Here is a 21338-nt window from a genome sequence, read left to right as displayed (position 1 = left end):
AACTTAGATGTCAATTTCCAATATTGCTTCTCATTCTCTGATGCTTCCATAGTGGAATTTTCCAGAGGACAAACATTGCACAAAATAACAGACTGCCTGGAGATACAGATGTGAGGGTTTAATACTTATAAAAACATACAACTATTATTTCTGTTGTTGTTGACATTTTTGTTTTATGAAATAATTGGTTTTTAACGTAAGTATTTTGTTTATATTAAGGTGATTTTGTTGTTATTTTAATGTTACTTTTCTTACTATTAATTAACTAATTCTATGGAGCCCTTGATAATTTTTCAGTCCCATAAAGGGGTCTTTGACCAACATATTGTGAACTTATGTAATTGTCTTTTAAAAGATCATTGATAAAACTAAAAAATTGAAAAAAAAATCTACTAATGTTATATCATAATTCTATAAAATCATACATGTATAGACAAATACAAAGTGAGAAGAAATATACAGAAACCACATTAATCTTTGTTAGAATTATGAGGGTTTATAATCTGGATATACTTATTTTGTCCAAATTTTATTTTGTCACTTATCAATTTTAAGGTTAGAATATGAAGTAATTGTAGCATATATATATGTATGTATATATATATATACATATAAATGCATATATAATAGTACATATAAATATATATAATACATATATATATATTTCACTGTTTGTGATTTTTTGTTTTTAGTACCATATGTTAATTATATTTAATGGTGAATTTCTTTATGTCATTTTTGTGCAATGTAGTTAGTGCCATATTTTTTCAAAAATTCTCTAAGGATTTATTTTATTTTTAAAATAAAAATATCAGGCACAATTTGAAATATAATATATTCTGAAATGCTGGTGATGTTTATATGATAAAATGAATTAGAATAAACTCCTTTAGACATTTAGAAATGTTTTCAATTTTAGATAATCTGCCCTTGAATGTAAAATTTCTCCTGATTTCAAAGAAGAATAAAATCTTTTGCTAGTGAGATGCCTCAGCAGATCAAGGTGCCTGAGGGGGAGCATGACAAGCAGAGTTTTATCTCTAGAAACCATGGCAGGAGGAGAGAGTGATTTCCCCAAGGTTTTCCTCTGACCTTCACCTGACTTTATGTCATGGGTGCACCCACTGACCCACCTACCCACCTACCCACCTACCCATCTACCCCTGCTATACACACAAAATAACTATAATGTAATAAAAATAATACCCCGCTAATCTCAGAGTAGACTCGATCTTCTTTTTAAAGTCCCTCTTTTCTTTGTGACCTTTTAAAGAGAACCCCACTGTGGAAGCTTTCTTCACAGAAGCAGATGGAGTGCCAGACACGAGGTCAGAATACAAGGATGGTGGGAATCTGATGGTAAAGTTCTGGGAACTTTTGTCTTAAGGCTTACCATTTGCAGTGAATTTAATTGCATTCATTATCATCAAGCTGATTAATAACAATCATAGTTACACGAGACTCTCCCTCGTGAATTTAATGCATTTGTTTAGTCATTGATAACATCCTCTGGATGACCTGTTGTCAAGCCATCTGAATAGATGCTGCCGGTTATAAAGATGAATCCCTTCATCATGGAGCTACCAGTGTATAAGAAAATTAAGCATGGAAAATGTCTCAAGTTTGGTTTATTGGGTGTTGCAGTAAATAGATGTGCCAAGAACTAGACCACTATATAAAGTTTAAAGGTTAATTTACTCAACCAGAATCTATTGAGAATGAACTATATGTAAAGTGTGGCATAAGATCATGGAAACTAATTTTGCTTCTAGAGACATACAGAACAGTTGACGATGTAATTGTGCACATAAATGCTCATACATAATCAGTGGCCATAGTTCAAAGCAGTGTGAAATTACGGGTTGATTACTACCGCAAGTAGAGCCATGCTTCTTAGAGACCCTTTCAGGGGCTTTCAGAGAGGAGAGTTTCATAGACAGGACTAAATAAAACCCATTTGTAAGGCATGGAGAAGCTAAGGCTGAGGAAGAATGGGAAAAAAGTGAAAAAAAAAAGTTATGTTCCTTTTTGACCCAAAGTCACTCTATTCACATTTCATAACATTTTTCTCTCTTGAAACCAAATTCTGGTATAATCTACCATGTAATGCATATATTACAAAACTAAATTGTATTACATAAAGATATGATGTCTTTAGTACAGTTTAGAAGAGAATGAAAGGTTTCATAAAATGCATATTTCAACCCATAATGCTTTAACAGCATGTGGCCAAGGTTATAGCCAGACGTTTGCACGGAGCCAAGTTAGACAGAATCAAGAAGCAAATTACACACTGTGCTGAAAGATCAGAGGTGCAGCAGAGACTAGGAAAAAGCCCAACCAACAGATTGCTTCTAGGGTAAATAATGGCAGGTTGGAGCAGTCTCTGAATAATGAAAGATGAAATGACCTGACCTGTAAGGATACCATGTCTAGACAGATTGCAAATTTAGGAGGGCGAAATGAGGAAGTAAAGACGTCTTGCAAAGAACTGCGTCTTATTTCAGGAGCATGTGTTTAAATAATTCCCTGTGTTCTGAGGGATGGAGGTGAGACGGCATATTCCAGAAAGCATCTTTTACCTTGAAACCACATGTTGAAGCAAGCACACTGTTCTGACTGATACCTGACGGAGAGAACCACAGAGGCTGTGCAGTCAGCAGGAAGTTACAGAGCTTTGGGACAAGGAAAGATCAGTAAAGAGAAATTTCATGTTAGATGTGCAAATTAGAGAATCAAAAAGGTAGAAAATGTGAGATCAAAAAACAATAGGCAATTACGAATAACTTCAAATTATAAATTTCACACGTCACAAATTTAAGCCAATATGTTTATTAATAATATGATGAAGAGGCTGCATTTTTATGGATACCAGAGAACACTCACCGTGTGTCTAATTTTGCTAAGGAACGTCTGCCTGAGTACAAGTGGGACGAGGGAAGTGTGTACTGTTGTTCAAGTGTGCTAGTGATACTCCCTGCCATTGTGTCACAACAGTGAGCAGCTCCCGGGAGTCGGAGTGAAAACCAGGACAGCCTTCCCATGACCGCAGGAGAGGCGTTGTTCAAACCCAGCTGTCTCCATGGATTGTGGTTATAGCATCATTGCAGCGATCGTTCTCTTTAGGGATGGCATTCCCTGACCTCGTGCTTGTTTGAGTCAAATAGGACCATCAGGCAACGGAACAAACAAGCTAGGACTAAAGAATCCGCCGAGATTCCTCTCTAGGGAAATCTTGAAGTCTTCTAATGATATGAACCTTAGTCATGTCTAAGGTAAAAATACAAATTTACCTGCGTTCTCTGGGGACAGTTGATCACATTTATCTGTGACCTCTCAAGTTTTGGATCAGTTTTCTCCTTTAGTGCCAGGTCTTTACTGAATCCAGACTGGAGTAGTTTGTGGAAACTGGCCGTTGAATTATTGCAGTGCTTTGCAAAAAGTGTTGTGGAGAAGTGCTTCCTGTTGTTCATGGATCCATAAGCTATGTTCACCATCCAGCGTGAATACATTCCATGCTCCTTTCTCGGCAGTTACTCCTTTTTTCTTGCTGGATAGTGCTAAGATATTTATTTTTCATGAAGAAAACTGTAGGGCATATCAAGAAAAGTGATCTTATTTTATCTCTTTTGCATGATCTATCATATAATACGTATATGATAAACATCTTTTGAATGGTCGAGGGACAGACTGATTGAATGGCTGCCGAGCTGGATGTTTTCTGGCCTTTCACGGGTCAGATTTTGTTGGCAGATATTTCTGGCCAGCAGGGGGCGTCAAAGGTCCATCTTTGGATCAAAGAACAACAACAAAAAAATCTGGTCAAAGAACAACAACAACAACAACAAAAATCTGGCCAAGGCAACTGCTAGAGAAATACACAGTAAGGAAGGGGGAAATTGAACTTGGCAAGAGGGCTTGCTTTACGTCTTTAAATAAAGTATTGATTTCTATAATGCTGATTTTATACCATATGAGTAATATATTAGAGGAAAATTCTGCTTTTTATTGGTTTGTGACATAAAGAACTTCAGGTATGTTTAAAGAAGAAAAATAAAGATTACCCAGAGCCAACTTAAACTCACATTTGGATATATCTAATTTTATTTTTAGATACAGAATATGTGGATATGTGGAATGTAAGTTTCTCAGAGAATTAAATTAAAAATTGTTAAATTTTATCATGTATCTGTTAGACTAGTACCCAATATATACTGGCAATAATAATTAAATTGTTGAATTAATGATACAAGAATTAAAATTATACAAAATCTAACAGTTTTATTATTATTTAATATTAGCATTATACCATATTTTCTTGTTATATTTTTAATAGCTACATAGTTCATTAATTATATAATCAGCTTTATTCAATAAAATATCATATATTTAGTCCCAAATAGTTATTAATTAAAGATTTTTATTTTATTGCTCTGGAATGAGACTTAGATATAGATCACTTATTTATTTATTAGTTTATTAAAAAATTAAAACTTTAAAGGAAAACTTTTTTATTGGTTCTTTGTGAATTTCATATCACGCACTCCAATCCGTCTGACCTCTCTGTCCCTCCATATCTGCTCTCTGCCCTTGCAACCTTCCCCCGAAAGAAAGGAAAACAAACAAACAAAATGAACATCTTGCTGCGGAAGCTGCAGGGTGCCACTGTGTGAAACACAGGGTACCCTTTTGCCCAAGCAGCCTTACTAGAAAGCCTTCATTGCATTAAGTCATTGGTCTGATGTGAGGCCTCTGGCTTCTGCTCCACCATCAATACTGGGTCCTCACCAGGACTCCTCTCGGATACCCTGTTGTTACCTGTGTCATGGAGATCCTGCAGCTTTGGATCTGCAGGATCAGCTTCTTCACACACTCCAGCAGTTCATAGATGAGATAGATGTTGGGGTGAGCCAACTCAAAGCCCTGGCTCTGGGCCTGGGTGGTAGTTGAGTTGGTCAACCTGCCAGTTCTCCTGCTTTGCCTACAGAGTCGCAGGACCATCTCTCCTGCCTGCAGTAGCCACAAAGGGCAGGACCAGCTCTCCATCATGGCCCTGGTGAAGTGTAGGGCCAGCTCTCCAGGACCCATGCATCAACACAGAACTTTCCCCTAGTGCTGCTACAGGGCCACAGAACCCAGACATGGGCTTCTGTAGCAGCCTGGGGACATCACCATGTCCTCTGGTGGCAGTGCAGGCTACTCACACCAGGCTGTTTCTCCCCACTCTCCTGTTTCCACTTCCTCTCTTCATAGTGCACAGACCTTTCTGCTCCTCTTTCTCTCCCATCTGTCCACCACACACTCACTCATTGTCATGGTGCCTGCACCAGTGCCAGGCAGCAGCTGGCGGGGTCATTGAATATTATTAATCAGCTTTGTTCTTTGAAAGTTTCATACAAGAGGACAACTCACTCTCATTACTCTGAACTCCCCAGCAACTCTCCTATCCACCTTTTCCCATGTCAGTCCCCCCTCTTTTCTACAGGGCTGTTTCTCACATTAATGTCCTTTAGTTTTGTTTATGATCCACTGAATTTACTCAGGGCCGTCTGTGTGATTATCCAGTGAAGACTGGTGTACTCAGTCTTGAAGATATGGACTTCCATCCTCGACACTCCATCTTTAGTCAGTCCTTCAACAGTGAGAAGGAGGGTTTCAAGAGCCTCCTCCCCCACCCCCTGGTGCAGGTGGACAGTCCATTCGTGGGCAGGCTTGGTGCAGCGTGCTGTCCTTCTCCCTGCCTTTCACTCTTTGAACTTCATTCCCCACACACGACTATTGCTAGTTTCTAGTTCTTTTAAAATGCCCGTTGATACCCTTTGTTCATTTAAGGAAGAAAGGTAGAGACAGTATTTTAGCTGTTGAAAGACATGAAAGTAGGGATTTAGAATGGGGCACAAAGGAGCTATGATATAGAGATGTAGCCACATGAACATTTAAATCTTTCTAGAATTGATACCAAAAGTGGACAGAAGAGCTGTCCAGAATGAAGAGAGAACATCTAGGCTGACCATTATTGAAAATGCTAGACATCTGAATCTCCCTTCATAGTCATACCTAACTCCTTTCACTTGATGCCTTTTATGTTTACCAGTTTGCACATGCTATGGGTAGGTTTACTCATCTGGTGAACTTGCAATTTCTATACAACTTTTCTTGATTACAGTTGATTGGCCTCTAACTGACAGACAAGGTCATTTCAGCATTAGATAGCGTCTTGTGGAAGAAACAGGACTCTCACATGGTGCTGTGTTTCATGTCCTGTAAGGTGGTGAGAAAGTCATAATAGTGGTGACAAAAAGTCCTTTGTTTTGTAGGAAAAGGGACACCTTTTTCTTATAGAAGATTTTCAAGAGGTAAATATGGAATGGATGAGAACAATAGGCAATCACTCTTAGAATATTACAGTTTTTAAGATCTATGGCTGAATTCCGAATTGTCAAAATTTAGTGGACAAACATGATTTTTGCATAGCTTAATATTATACCCCAAATATTTATCCCAAAGGAAATAGCAAATATATATAAGAGAAGCCCTGAAGACACCATTTCATGATCATGAGTATTAAGAAATATAGACACTATTTGCTCCTGACTGAACACTGAGGCACATTACTGCTGTTTATCATCCCCAAATCTACAGCAAAAGTATAGCCACATGAAGTTACCAGAAAAGCATAAATTGAAGGATAGCTTTCAAAATGTCTGGGCAATACTCTTCCAAACTGTCAAGGTCATTTAAAAAAAAAGAAATGAAGATATGGCTCAAGTGCCTAGTGCTAAAGGGCGAGGACCTGGCTTTGGATCCCTAGCACCTGCATAAAGAAAACCCCAAACCAACCAAGCCAAAACAACAACAGTGCATGGTTGTATGCATCTGTAACACTAAAGTGGGGGCTGGAGATACATATATCCATATCTGTCTGTCTATCTATCTATCTATCTATCTATCTATCTATCTATCTATCTATCTATCTATCTATCTATCTTTCTATCCATCCATCCATCCATCTATCTGTCCATATACGTAGTTATGTGTATATATGTGAATTAGTAAATATATAAATTCTGCTGAGTCAATTTAGAGTGTGTTTTATGCTTTTAGGGATGACAATGTGATATTAGATAAACAATTAGAAGGTTCATTCCTTGGGGAAGATTAATTATACTTCTCACAGCAGTTGTTAATTCCGTGTATCTCTTTAGCTAGGTGTGGGGGCCCCATGGTATTTCCTCCATGTGTTGAAATGTCAGCTGTTGTTATTGTTGGTTTGTTTGAGTTTTGCTGAGGCAGCTATAGTGTTGAGATTTCATGGGACTACTTTCCTTGTTACATCTAGAAGATACAATCTTAGAGCATACTTCCTGGTCCTCTGACTCCTAGAAGCTGTCCCACAGCCCTTTCCTAAAGTTCCCTGATGTATCAAACTGGGGCTGCACATTACATAGTCAGTCCTTTGCATTTTGACCAGTTGTGGTTTATTGTAATGCTTCCCATCTGCCACATAAAGAAATGTCTTCGATGAGGCATGAGCTATACTTGTCGGAGGTTCTAAATAGATAGAATGAAATGAAGTATTATACTGGCAGTAGCTTCTCCTCTAAGATTCATGACTTTACTAGCCATAAGTAGTTGCCCAGATTTACAATATCTGACAGAATTTCCCTCCCATTGTGTGGTTGTGAATTACCATACGGGTGCTGAGAAGTGAACCTGGGGTCCTCTGGAAGAGCAATTGCTCTTAACAACTAAACCATCTCCCTAGCCTTTTATTTATTTCCTTGAGTTTTGTTTTTTGAGTGTTTTGAATATTCAGGATATTAATCTTCCTTCAGATGTGTAGCTATTCAAGGTTTTCTACCACTGTGTGGATTTTTCCTTTACTTGTATGATTATTTCCTTAGCTATAACAAAGTTTTTAAGTTATGAGGTCCCACTTCTTGGTTGTTGGATTTAATTCCAGGGCAAATGGAATCCTCTTCAGAAAGTCCTCAAAGAGCAAATTTAAATAATATAAAAGATAGGGTAGAAAATGGTTGAAAATGATTCACATCTTTTATCTCTGGCTTACACACACACACGTACACACATACATACACACACACATATATACACATACATTCATACACACATATACATACACACATACACACATATGCACATGCACACACACATACATACATGGATGTACACACACATATACACATACACAATGGACAAGAAAAAAGAGAAAGGCTCTCATTCAAATAAAACATGGGATCCAGGCAGAATCAAAATAAAAGAGTGGTAGGAAACTGGTAAAGCCTGGTCAAAATTTGTAGATTAGATACTAATGTTAGTTTTTTTAATCTTTTTTTAAAAATATTTTCTTAATTTTTATTAACTAAGCATGCACACACATATACAGTACTATTTGTGACATAATGAATAGTCAATATTATTACATTCCTAATGTGTGTTAGAGAGGTTGGCAAATAGTCTACAAATAACTAATGCTGATATTTCTTACAGTTTTGTCAGAGAAATGATGTATACACAGAGTGCACATCTGATTGTATGTGATCATGGGGGAAGAGGGCAGGATAAAGGCTCCCGATGGTTGCAAATCTTGGGGTCATGCACTGAGGTAGAATAGTTAGCACAAATAAGAAATTACAGAAGAAAGGAGTATGAGGGAAGCCATTTCATTTCTCAGCATGTTGTGTGGGTACACAGTGTCTTCTTTGGCTTATTCAAAACACATAGAATAATTTATTGAAATGTAAGAACATGTTAAATGTGCTTAATGTTATAAATGGTTTAAAGAGATTTGATCAGATGTGTGAGTGAAAGTTGGTCGTATTCAGTAGGCTCCTGCAGTAGCTGTTTGTTGAGCACAGCCAACCTTTCCCTGAACACATCCCAGCAAACTGAATAATCAGTTTCAGATGGTCTGGCGAGACATTCCTCTGAAAAGCAAATGAGGCACAGTCACAGTGTGTGGGGCAGACAGGGTGTGGACTTGGGAAAATGATTGGTAATTAACCAGGTGAAGCTTGCTGACACAAAGTCTGAGCTGAGTGGTGATGAAGTGTGCTGGTACTTATTATAGTCTATGGGATTTCCTTAGACTTAGACACAAGTGGAAGTGGGTGAGAAGAGACTGCGTTATTAAATAGTCTCGCAGCAACTGCTTGAGCATACACAGTGCTCATAGAACACACAAAACTCCCACAAGGAGCCCCAAGGGCATGGCCGAAGATACTCAGCCTCATAGATTCCACTCACAGACAAGCATCAGTCTGTTCCTCATGAAAACACTGGTGTTTGCCCATAAATCTTACTTCACACTAGTAGGAGGAAGTAATGTTTCCTCTGGGATAAAATCTTCTCCATGTCTGTTAAGTTCCTTTACTTTAGACTCCCGCTCAGGCCTGTTGTTTCCATCTGATATTCACAGGCGAGAGCTGACTATCCTGTGAGGGGAGGGCTTGGAATTGTTCAGAGCCTTCACACCGCTCAGATGGACATTATTCTGAACATCTAGCATGCTCTTTTTTTACCAAACACACTGCCTATGACTCCTACTTATGCTGGAGCAGTGGAGAAAGACAAAGGGGAAAAAAATCAAATCCTTGCACCAATACCAGTTTTGGGTAGGGAGAAGAAGAAAACAAAACCAAACATGACCCAAACCAAAACCCAAAACCAAAGTATCACGAACTTCCAACTTTACTTCTAATTTGAATATGTCCACATAGGTAATGACTTCTAATACCAGTTTTTTAAGCTATGACAGGAAATTGGTGAATAAATGTGGTGAATCAATAAAGTATTTCAAAGGTGTTTTAGAATGAAATTGCCAAAGTTGTTTGAGAAAGTAGTCATCCAGTGCTATATGGTAAGAACATATAAGTGGTGAGGTTTGGGACACTAGTTCTATTTCTTGTACTTTTAAACACTGATTTTTATTTACTTCTATTTTAAGAAATAGTCATGATAATTAGTAACTCTAAGATGGCTCATTATTCACTATGCTGTAGCTGCTTAGAAAATATTGCAGGCTCACAGGGCTTGTGGAGATGTTTGTGAAAAGATATTGACCTTTGGAAGCCAGACAAAGCACACATGCCTTTAATCCAGCTCTCAGGAGACAGAGACAGCTGAGCTCCATGTCTAGGGAGAAACTCCGTCTTGGGATAATGTGTAGAGCAACAGGGCAGGGTACCTGTTGTACTTCTCTGGCACCTTGTGCATACATGTAAACAGGTACCTCACATACATGTACACAAATAGAAGAATCAAGAGAGACTCAGAGGTTTAGGTAATAGTGCATACTCTTTGTAGCAGTACTGTAATGTTTTAGTTTTCAAATGAAACTTTCACTCCTATGCAGAGTGTAATGGTCATTTCTCTCATTGCCACAGCAGAATACCCACAGGAACAATTGGCTGTGGACATTTATTTTTGCTCTTGATTTGAGGAGCTACAGTCTCTCATGGCTGCTGGCACGGAAGCTTGTAGCTGGTCACACTGGGATTGATTAGGAAAGAGAGTTAGATTGGCAGTAGAGATGGTCCAGAACTCTCAGGGCTGACCCACAGGGCCTGACATTTTCCTTAGGCCTCATGTCTAGAAGGTTCCACAAATTTCCCAAAACATCATCACTAGTTGGGGATCAGGAGTTCACATATGAGTGTCAGTGGGCACAATCCACACCTAAACATGATATAAAGTGAGAAGAACGACTAGAATATTTTGGAATTTAGTGTGCATGCACATGTGAGCGCACACAATGCACACTGCATTTATATGGTTTTCACATGCCATTATTTTTTCATTACACTCTTTATCGGTTGTGTGTGTGTACATGTGTGGGTTCCCACATGTTGTGGCACATGTGTGGAAATCAGAGAAGAATTTGCAGGTGTGTGATTTCCCTTCTAATGTGTGTAGCCCCGGGATTGATGTTGAATTGTCTTACTAGCCCCTTTCAACTTTCACTTTTTTCTTCAGAATAGGAGGGGACTGTTAATGCTTAATTTGTGATTAATCTTTGTCTGTCATAGGGCAGTATCAAGTACCATGTGGGAGGTTCTTTATCAGAATTAGCCAAGTCCTAGATGGGGCAATAGGAGCTGAATTTCAGAGAGCAATCAGATATCCGGATTAGCAATCTCGGTGAGCACCTTATACCCACTCTATCAAGAGTAGGCAAAATTCCATATGAAATATAGACGAGTAATAATATTTTGCTTTAAACAACTGAGACTACATTCAAGGAATTGAAAGCACATCTTATAAATAGGTTTGGGAATGTAAGCTATAAACTTTGGGATAACACATTTCAACTGGAGCAACATAAAAATTTTAGAAGCAAAAATGGTAATAAAATGATGAGGAAAAATAGGAGTAATGGGTAAATACAAAGTCTTCCTAATGTGGCTCCTGCCATCCTAGGGTGATCTCATTGGTCTAACCTGCCATCCTAGGGTTATCTCACTGGTCTAACCTGCCCTCCTAGGGTGATCTCACTGGTCTAACCTGCCCTCCTAGGGTGATCTCACTGGTCTAACCTGCCATCTTAGGGTGATCTCACTGGTCTAACCTGCCCTCCTAGGGTGATCTCACTGGTCTAATCTGCTCCTGCCCTTCTTGGGTGATCTCACTGATCTAACCTGCCCTCCTAGGGTGATCTCACTGGTCTAATCTGCTCCTGCCCTCCTAGGGTGATCTCACTGGGTTAATCTGCCATCCTAGGGTGATCTTACTGGTCTAATCTGCCCTCCTAGGGTGATCTCACTGGTCTAACCTGCCCTCCTAGGGTGATCTCACTGGTCTAATCTGCTCCTGCCCTCCTAGGGTGATCTCACTGGTCTAACCTGCCCTCCTAGGGTGATCTCACTGGTCTAATCTGCAGTGGGTCCTCAAGAACAAACCTGCATTCTGATGGACTTCTGCTGTGACTTCTTTGTCCCAGCTGATGAAGTTCTTCAGACCCAAGGACTCCTCAGCTGGGTACTGTGCTTCCTTCTTTCTAATTGTTGTTAGGTATGACATGTGTCGTACACTCTCTTCCTTTGCTGGGGCACTGACTTCTCTCAACCATCTTCCACCATGATTACTTCATTCTGCGCTTGCTTTATGGCTGACTGACAACCTGGGACTTAATTCCTTGTGGGGACTGTTTGGGACTGCTCTTCCTTAGCTCTACTTTGTGAACCACATATCGTTTTAGTGCCTCAGAACCACTAGGGGGAAGAGATTTCTAGCATATCATAGCCATTTGCAAATGTGAGGCGATTATTTTAAAATAGTAACCATTTGTGAGTTTTTGGTATGTGTTTTGAAAAAAATTAAAAGATGATTAGAAAAATGGAGGGGAAAGTTGTAGAGATTTTCCAGTTACTTTTCTTTTTCTCTTCCCAACACAGTTAATCTTATCAAACTATTGTATTTTTGTGTATTATTGTGATGATCTAATATTAATAAATCACTATTATGTGGGTTGCATATTTTATATTAGGTTTCACACCTTGTGATGTATATTATATATATTAAGTTTCAGGTTGGTGTAAAGAATATTTGACTGGGGTTCTAGATAAGATGGCATTGAATCTGTGCATCAAGTTGGGAAAAACTGGTATCTTGACAATGATAAGTTCTACCACATACATGAAATTTTTTATTGGTGACTCGTGACTTTTTAAAATTTCTTCTATTAAAGTTTTGTAGTTTTCTCAAGCATATCTCAACCTGTTGTTAGTCTTTCCTTAAGTTTAGAGCCATGCTCTCCAATATAGCCCAGTCTGTCTGCATGTCGCCACTAAGAACTTGAAATGTTGCTTAAGTGGAAACAAATGTTAGATTTCAAAGATTTAGTAGCAGAAAAAGAGGCAAACAAACCATCAGTAATGTTATTTTAAGTATTATATTTTAGTTGTCTTAAATAAGAATATTATTAATGAAATTAATTTAATCTACTTGTTTTTACCTTTTTTATGTGACTACTAGGAAATTTAAAGTTATGCATGAAGCTAGCATTATATATTATTAGTAAAACTTCCCTAGAATTTACATACAGTACCTTGCTTTTACATCTACTAGCTTTGATGGCTAAATTGGGGTTAGAAGTAAATTAGGATTCAATGTCCTAAAGATACTTTATATTTCTCACACAGAGCACCCTAGGCATATAACTATTTCTCTTTGATACTCTTAAGTAGGACTTGTCAGAAAAAGAGATGCACTATGGTGATTTTCTTGCCATCAAATGAGGCCATAACAGGATGGTTACAAAATAAAATGCAAGATTAAGCTCTAGGGCTCTTCACTAATAGAACCCCTTCCAAGGCCTAAGCTGATGCTAATAATGAAACCACAAGACCCTATATTTTGTAGCTTTTGCAAAAGCAAGACATCTTTAGTACTGATGATTGAATCTCCACTGAATCAAATACCCAGTCTGTTTTCCCCATCTTTTCAGTTGTGTGAGTATTTATACATGTGTGTTTACATATTTTTGCATATATGAGTGGATGGTTATATGCATATGGAAACTTGAAGTTATTGGGAATCTTTGTTGATTGATTTTCCATCTTATTCAGTGAGGCATGGTCTCTCAATTAAAGGCATAGCTTTCCTACAGGGTTAGTCTTGGTATCCATCTTGCTCTGGGGAACACCCTCTCTCCATCTTCTGAGGCTGGAATTACAGGAGACCACCATGCCTATCAACATTTTTTGCTGGATTCTGGGAATCTAAACTCTGTTACTATATTTGCATGGCAAACATGTTAACCTCTGAGCCATCTCTCCTAGCCCCTCTGTTCTTTTTATGGTTTTACTGTGAGAAGGTTTAACTAAGTTCTCTGAACTGGCCTTGAACTCTCTCTACGGCACTGACAGTGTTTGAACTTGTGATCCTCCTTCTTCAGCCTTTCTGGCAGATGGGATTACAGGCTGTGTGTGGGATATTTTAACCACAGCTAGTTATAACTTCTGTCTACCCTGGGTTTTCTTTGTCTTACTGTGATTTGTACCAGATGGCATTGATGTGGTCATGTGTATATTTTAGATATACCTAAGGAAAATTAAATTGATGATACATTAAGCTTAGGGTTAGCAGAATATGTTTCCATGCTTTATGGGTAGTTGTTTCTGGTTGTTCCATGTAGAAATGGCTTCTAGGAATGCTACAATTGTTACTCAGGGTCATCATGTAGCAAATACTGAGACCTTCCAAGTGGCAGGTCAAACTTGGCATCACTGTGTGGCTGCATTTTATGGTACTTGCTTCCTTAATGGAAGAATAAAAGCACATTTGAACCCAGTCTTAAGACTAGTCTAAGAAAAATGCTACCAGTTATCAGACGGTCAGACTGGTAACACAGGCTTCAGTTTTCCATGACGGCTTGTTTATCAGGGAGGTCGTTCCACTTAGGAATGTATTTGATATTCAGCATTTATAATTTATTACAGTTTTTAATTTCTGGGTGTGCATTGAATGAAACTGATTTTTGTCAGAATTACTGTGTTAGTAATTCTAGTAAATATTGGGGATTCCTGTGCCGGAAGATCAATGTATATAACCTATGAGGATTAAGGTAAACAGAAGTGACATCCTCCAAGTTGTTCTCAACATTTGATTGCTGGAAGGTCTCTATGATCCTTTGGGTTTATTGGCAAAGTAAATCCATTTTAATAATAATATTCAAATTGTTATTTTATTTTTAAATTCTACCCCTCTGAATCTTACACTGTAAAAATTTCCAACATCCTATGTAGAAGCAGATGACAGAATCATTATATCTTTTGGTATATCAAACATGAGTTTTCAAGATTAAAGTGATTCTTTTTACTGCTCCCCCTTTCTTTTGAACGTTGAGCACAAAAATGTGACAATGCATATGTGTGTTTGTGAGATTCTGTAGATGTGAACTACTGATTGTTAACTCTGTAACCACTGAAGGGCTTGGGATGGAGTGCGTTTCATGACGCGCATTTAGGTCTGTTATGTACTAACGGGACCAGAGACACATTCTGAAAAATGCTGTGAACTTGATCCAGGATGTGCTGTGGGGGAGCGGGGCTTTATTCCAACCCTGGTGAACTGCCGTGGTCTGGATTATAAATCTAGCCAGATTAAACTCTGCCTTTCAGGTGGATAACGCAAGCGTATCACACCGGTCTGACGGAGGGAGTGCTTTTACATGCTGTTTCCTACCCTCAGCTACTCCACATCAAACGCCAAATGCCACCATTCTAGCCTCGACTCTGGAGGTGCTCACACTCTGCAACAGTTTGTTTTTGTGGTTTGCCGTAAGCTACTATAAATCCCTGGCTTATTAAACATTAAATGTGTTTCTCCTGGGGGTGTGTGATGAGGTAGTTGTGAGTGGCCAAGAATTTATCCTCACAGTGATGTCCTCTCCTTTGGTGGAAGGACTGGCCACTTCTGAAGGAAGCTGTAGGTTTAAAGTCATGAAGGGGTGCTGAGCTAATGCAGCTTATGAGGTCACCCAAGTTTCTTTCAGGCCCGAAGAAGAAAAAAGTCAGTTTTCAAAATATATTTTAATACACACATTTTCCAGGTCTGTCTCAAGTGGCCTACTAAAGTTTTTCAAAGACAAATTGATGTACGTAATGATTTTTTTTTTTGAACTTGGAATTCTCTTCATTCAATATATCTCCTGAAATTTCAAGAAAAAAATTTCAGGTAAACTTAAAACTTTCTGCCCCCCAAGACCTTCCACTGGGTCTCAGTCCTTTCCGTCATGTGATGAATGAGGATGACTCACATAGAACCTCCAGTTGTGATGTGATGTAGCTGGGGAGATCTGAAACAGCTTACTGAGTTCCTAGAAGAAACAAAGTGGCTTTAGATGCAGGCAAAGACATTCTGTGCTTACACAGGGCAAGGGACTGCATATGAGCTGTTTATCTACAGTGCTAATGCCAGACTATTATCAGTGTACCAGTGGCTTCTTGCAATATTATGCAAGAAATTCTGAGACTCATTCCAAGTTGGTTACCCAACTTTCCCACATGCCCATGTTCATGTGTGCATATGTGTGTGTGTGTGTGTGTGTGTGTGTGTGTGTGTGTGGTGGATGTTACATTAGTAACTGAATGTATTCTAGAGTTAATACCATGGGATTGGTAGCCTAGGAAAGCCATTCCTTTATGTGTCTTTATGCCTGTGAATAAAGACGGTTCCTTGCTTTCATTGAAGTCTGCATTTGTCAGCATAAGACAAAGAACTCTCTCCTGTTCTTCAGATGACCTCCATGTTCTACCCTAGGATAACTTACTATTTGGTGGGTCTATGGTGGTTCCATCCGTGGTGTGTGTGGCCCTCCGCAGGCCTGCAGGGGTGCTCATTTCATAGTCATCATCATCTGTGACACCAGCAGTTGTAACATGGCCAGGGGTGGTTCTCTGGTTGGCAGGGCTCGCTCCTGCCTGTCGCGTAGGAAGGACTCCACTCTGCCTATCTGGTTTAGCCCCTGCCTGACTGGAGGGCTGAATGGCTCCAGGGAACAAGGGGTGGATAAGGAGGCCTGTGAAGATTTGGGAGGCTAATGGCTAGAATGAGAAGAAAACAGAAAACAAAGTGAAAAAGAACTCACTTTAACAAGGTTAACCCACCTCTTTTCTTTGGAGGACAGCAGGATGGTTAGGAGTGGCAGGAGGGAGGGGCTAAAAAGTCAGAGAAAACCACAAAGACCTGGCATTCATCAGAAACTTGCCCTTGTCAGGGCCAAGTCTGATGCTGGTGTCAGTGTTGAGATCTGTTACCAGGCTCCTTTTCCTTAGAAAGGGAGTCATAATACAAGACAGTCATAGCAAAAGGGTAGTGTGAAGGTATCAGGAATGTCTGGAGGGAGTGCTATGTAGAAAATCCACAAGTATGGACAAGCTCTGTCTCTGTCCTTGACCTAAACGACAGCCTTTCCTTTGCCCACAGAAAGTTAAAAAAAAAAGACTACAAGTTAATGGAAAATTAATACAGGTTGATCAGCCAGACGTTGCCTTTGTGGCTTGAGTCCTTTTGAGATCCCCTTGGCATCCTTTCCAAAAGCTTCACTGTCTTGGGTCAGGAGTTCTCTTGGTGCTTGAGCTCCTTGTGCGTTTTCTGAGATTACTGAAGACACCCCTCTTTTTCAGAGGTTTTCATGGTTAGGCTCTGCTTGAGGTCTGGGCCGGGCCTGGTAATATGAATTTAAGCTAGTTCTCAAAGTCATCCTGAGGTGATCTGAGGGTGGAGACCTAAGATAGGGAAGCGTTGTCTTAGACTTTGATCCTGAAGGCAGAGCTAGATCCCTGCTAGATGCTGCGGGCAGACTACAGCTCAGAATGTTTCAGGCTGAGGATTATGGCATACAAAAATAATGACTAACAGAGAAGGCTGGCAGAGAAGTTACCGAACACATTCCACATAAGAGTAAGTATTAGTTTGTGAAATCATGTATGTTTGTTGGACTGTTTGAAAAATTCATTATTATCAAGGATTGGACTAAAAAAATGTCTGAAAACTACTACTACTAGAGAACACGTGACTGTGGGTCTGGATCTACCTTTTCTGTTGCCTTTGAGACAGCTCATTTAAGCTTGCTGAGCCTCAGTTTATTTGTATGGTTCTATCATGGGTCTGTACTTTGTATAGCGAGGCCTAAAGGTGAGAGACCTGTTAAAGAGCTTGTTATGTGAAAAATGCCCCAACAATAGGAAGAGAGGAATGTTCATCTGTCAGTGCTGGCCAAAGAGATGCTGATCCACGGCTGGAGTATTATTTAGGATAGAATAGCAAATATAATACATACCCTTTTCATACATAATATGAAAAGCATTTAAAAACTGTGTTCTGTGAACCTGCCTCAATTCCTTCTGTTGCTATGTTTAGTTAGCACAGTAATCCAAACAGATGCTTCCCAACACGACCTGTTCATTACTGTATAGAAAGTATGAGTGATGGGAATAGGAATTTAATTTCTATTCTTCCATTATTAGTGTTATAGAAAAGAATTCACTCACCCCTACCAAAATATAGGAAAGAATCTCATAAAATGGAAAGTACAGCAGCATTAACTCTTCCTGCAGAGTCAATATTTATAGCCCTTTGCTTCAATATCTGGAGAATAGTATGTAATCTTTAGTAAAAAGTTTAAGTCAATCAAAATAAAGTGTTCAGTGGATCTCCATTGTTAAATGGAGACTGACAGCAATATATAGAAAGTTAACACAGAGTTAAATTAATGCAAATTAGTAGGAGAAAGATGATGTTTTAGGTGGTAAGGAGCAATCAGATTCGAGGAGCTCTGAAATCACACAGCTCATTGTAGTTAGATGGGGTTGTGGTCAAAAGAGCTAGAAGGACAGATGACACTAGGAGAAGGGAGAAGAACTTAAACAGTAGTGACTTAGGGATTTTCTTTTTACCAGTTCCTCTGAGCTTAGGAGAGTGCCCTAAAAGCAAAACAATAAAGAGAAGCTATTAGAGAAATTTTAATATATTCAATGCAATGTATATAAAGTAACAAGTATTCTAAAGAAAGATTTTTACTTTCAACAGTATATTAAATGGTCTGGTATGTATATCACAAAATTTGTGTCACCATGTGATATAGGACTGCTCATGTTTATTATTGAATAATGTGACTTACCTCTATTTGAAATTTTTATATATATAATAATATGTGTACATGCATATATATATAATTGACTGAAGATATACATTAGAAGAAGCCTGGAGAATACAAAAGGCAGCAGAAAAATAATCCTATGGTTTACATATGATGGTATTTCTAGGTGTTTTCTACAAATTTACTCTTCATGTAATAGAAACCTTTATTTATATAGTTTTTTTGTTTTTCCTTTTCTCTTAGTATTTCATAACAACCTTTTAGCTGTCTTACTGCCAAATTAATGTAATAAATATAATTTTAAATGGCATTGAAGTATTTATTTGTGGTTATGTTGTAGTTTACATAATTTTTCTTTTTGGTTTAGTTGTAAATTTAAGGTTTAGCTGTATTTTTATTCACTACAAATATTATTTCATGAGTATGCTATATTCAATGGCACGTCAGATATTTTTTTTCCTGAGCTACACTTCAATGTGGAACAAAGAGCTGGTAGGAGTATGTGTAGTGAATGGCACACTCCTTGAATCCTAGAACTGGAGAGGTTGAAGCAGGGGGATTGCAAATTCAGGGGCAGCCTAATAAGCTATAGATATGCCTATTTAAATAAAAAGAGTTCATAGGGACTTTTAAATAATATTTTTCTCTAATTGTAAGAATGAGGCTTCCATTGGATGCCAATACTGATGTGGATGTTGGTCCTTGGTAATTATATCAGTGAGCTCAAGAGTAATGTTTGCAAAAGCAACTAGGAAGAGGGAGGAAAAGATGTTGTGGCTGAAATAGATTTGAGATAAAATAAACCTCCCCCCACAGCATGGGTCATCATGTTCATCCCATTAAGTTATTATTATTTTTTTGTCAGTGTGATTCAGGGGTGACTGTCTGCTTCACTTCCTGAGGGTGTGGCTAGATGAGCAACCACATCTTACTCATTTTCAGAGTGGATGTTAACGATGAGATCTGCAAGAGACTCTGTCATTGTTAGCTTGAATGGTACTGTGAAGAACTTAACAATTGCACTTGCCTGCCAGCCAGGACCAGGTAAGTTAGAGTTCTCTATTGTAGTGCTTACACAGTGCAAAAAAGTGAGTTAGAATCCTGGTGCCTGATTGGTGAATTGAGACAAGAGACATATTCTGCATATGAGTGATTAACAATCAGTCTGTTTAATCAGTCTTACCTGAGCTCCAAGTTGTGCCACAATAATGGGTAACATCTGAAAAATAAAGGGACAAAATGCACTGTTAAAATATAATAGTGTGTGTGTGTGTGTGTGTGTGTGTATTGGGGGGATTGGATTATGGGTTACACTTGCTCAGCAACCCACATCCACAGTTGAGATCTTCAAGCAAGTGAGACTAGGTTATGTTATGAGTTGCTGGCTGAAATGGAAGAGGAGTTGTCATGCTGTGGTATTCTCTACTATTCTGAAAAACATAAAATTTTAATTTTGTTTATATAGAAAATCCATAGTGTCAGGAAAAAAATCAGAATTGACTTTTAGCTTACTATATACCACCCTAGCAGATTTGAGTTTAACCGGCACTTGACCTTACTATTTCCCATTCGGCTGGCACAGTAGTGACAGTGACAAACACACATCGCCCTATAGAAGCTGGCCAACTTCTTGTTGACTGACAGCGAAATATGACAGCAGCTAAAGCAACAAACCCTCAGGGTGGGTGGGGAAGGGAGAGGTACAGTTTTGGAGAACACGAATCTGAAAATCTCTTCTTAATGGAAAACTAACTGTTCAGCAGTGTAATGACAAAGGAACTTTGTTGTCTAAGTCGCTGATTGGAAGTTGTATAAAGTGTCTACTATGGATGTGTGAGTACTTACAGTATGATGCAAACTTAGATGCTTACTCTTTTAATCTTTGTAACCATTAGAGGAAGCTTCTACATTAAAGCCTCTTTTAAATTTTGAGGAAAGTGAGTTGTGGTGGGGTTAAAATAACTTGCCTATACCACACAGGCTGTGCAGAGAGCTGAGATTTGAGTAGCTACATGGTTCCGGAATAGTTTCTTCCTAGGCTTGGTCTTTGATAGTTAAAGGCTGCAACTATATCCTTAGGTTTGCATCATTAAAAGTGATCCAATTTCCATAGTTCTACCGGAGGACCCAGCTATACCACTCCTGGGCATACACCCAGAAGATGCTCCAACATGTAATAAGGACACATACTCCACCATGTTCATAGCAGCCTTATTTATAATAGTCAGAAACTGGAAACAACCCAGATGTCCCTCAACAGAGGAATGGATACAGAAATTGTGGTACATCTACACAATGGAGTACTACTCAGCTATTAAAAACAATGAAATTATGAAAATCTTAGTGAAATGGATGGATCTGGAGAATATCATCCTGAGTGAGGTAACCCAATCACAAAAGAACACACATGGTATGCACTCTCTGATAAATGGTTATTAGCCCAGAAGTTCGGAATACAGGAAGAACAACCCACAAACGACAATAAACTCAAGAAGAAGGAAGACCAAAATGTGGACATTTAATTCCTTCTTAAAGGGGAAACAAAATACCCACGGAAGGAGTTGCAGAGACTAACTATGTAGCAGAGACTGAAGGAAGGACAAGTCAGCCTAATATAGCTATCTCCTGAGAGATTCTGACAGTACCTGACAGAGGTAGAGGCTCACAGCCATCCATTGAACTGAGTACAGGGTCCCCAATGAAGGAGTTAGAGAAA

The 21338-nt window shown here is 38.8% G+C and overlaps 1 protein-coding gene across 1 annotated transcript in view; it reads right to left on the bottom strand.

The window, feature by feature from the left end:
- Positions 1-15533: 15533 nt before the first annotated feature.
- Amtn (amelotin) overlaps positions 15534-21338 on the bottom strand; it is a 12957-nt gene continuing 7152 nt past the window's right edge. Inside the window, exons 6-9 of the mRNA XM_031342048.1 lie at positions 19806-19841; positions 18420-18446; positions 16292-16565; positions 15534-15838 (exon numbers count right to left, since the gene is read on the bottom strand). Coding sequence (XP_031197908.1) covers positions 15828-15838; positions 16292-16565; positions 18420-18446; positions 19806-19841 — 348 coding nt within the window. The 3' untranslated portion in view covers positions 15534-15827. The remainder of the gene's footprint in view (positions 15839-16291; positions 16566-18419; positions 18447-19805; positions 19842-21338) is intronic.

This window comes from Mastomys coucha, unplaced genomic scaffold (assembly GCF_008632895.1).
Source record: "Mastomys coucha isolate ucsf_1 unplaced genomic scaffold, UCSF_Mcou_1 pScaffold22, whole genome shotgun sequence".
In the NCBI taxonomy this organism is placed as follows: Eukaryota; Metazoa; Chordata; class Mammalia; order Rodentia; family Muridae; genus Mastomys; species Mastomys coucha.
The sequence above is the reverse complement of the archived record's forward strand: the minus strand, read 5'-3'. Positions and strand labels throughout refer to the sequence as shown.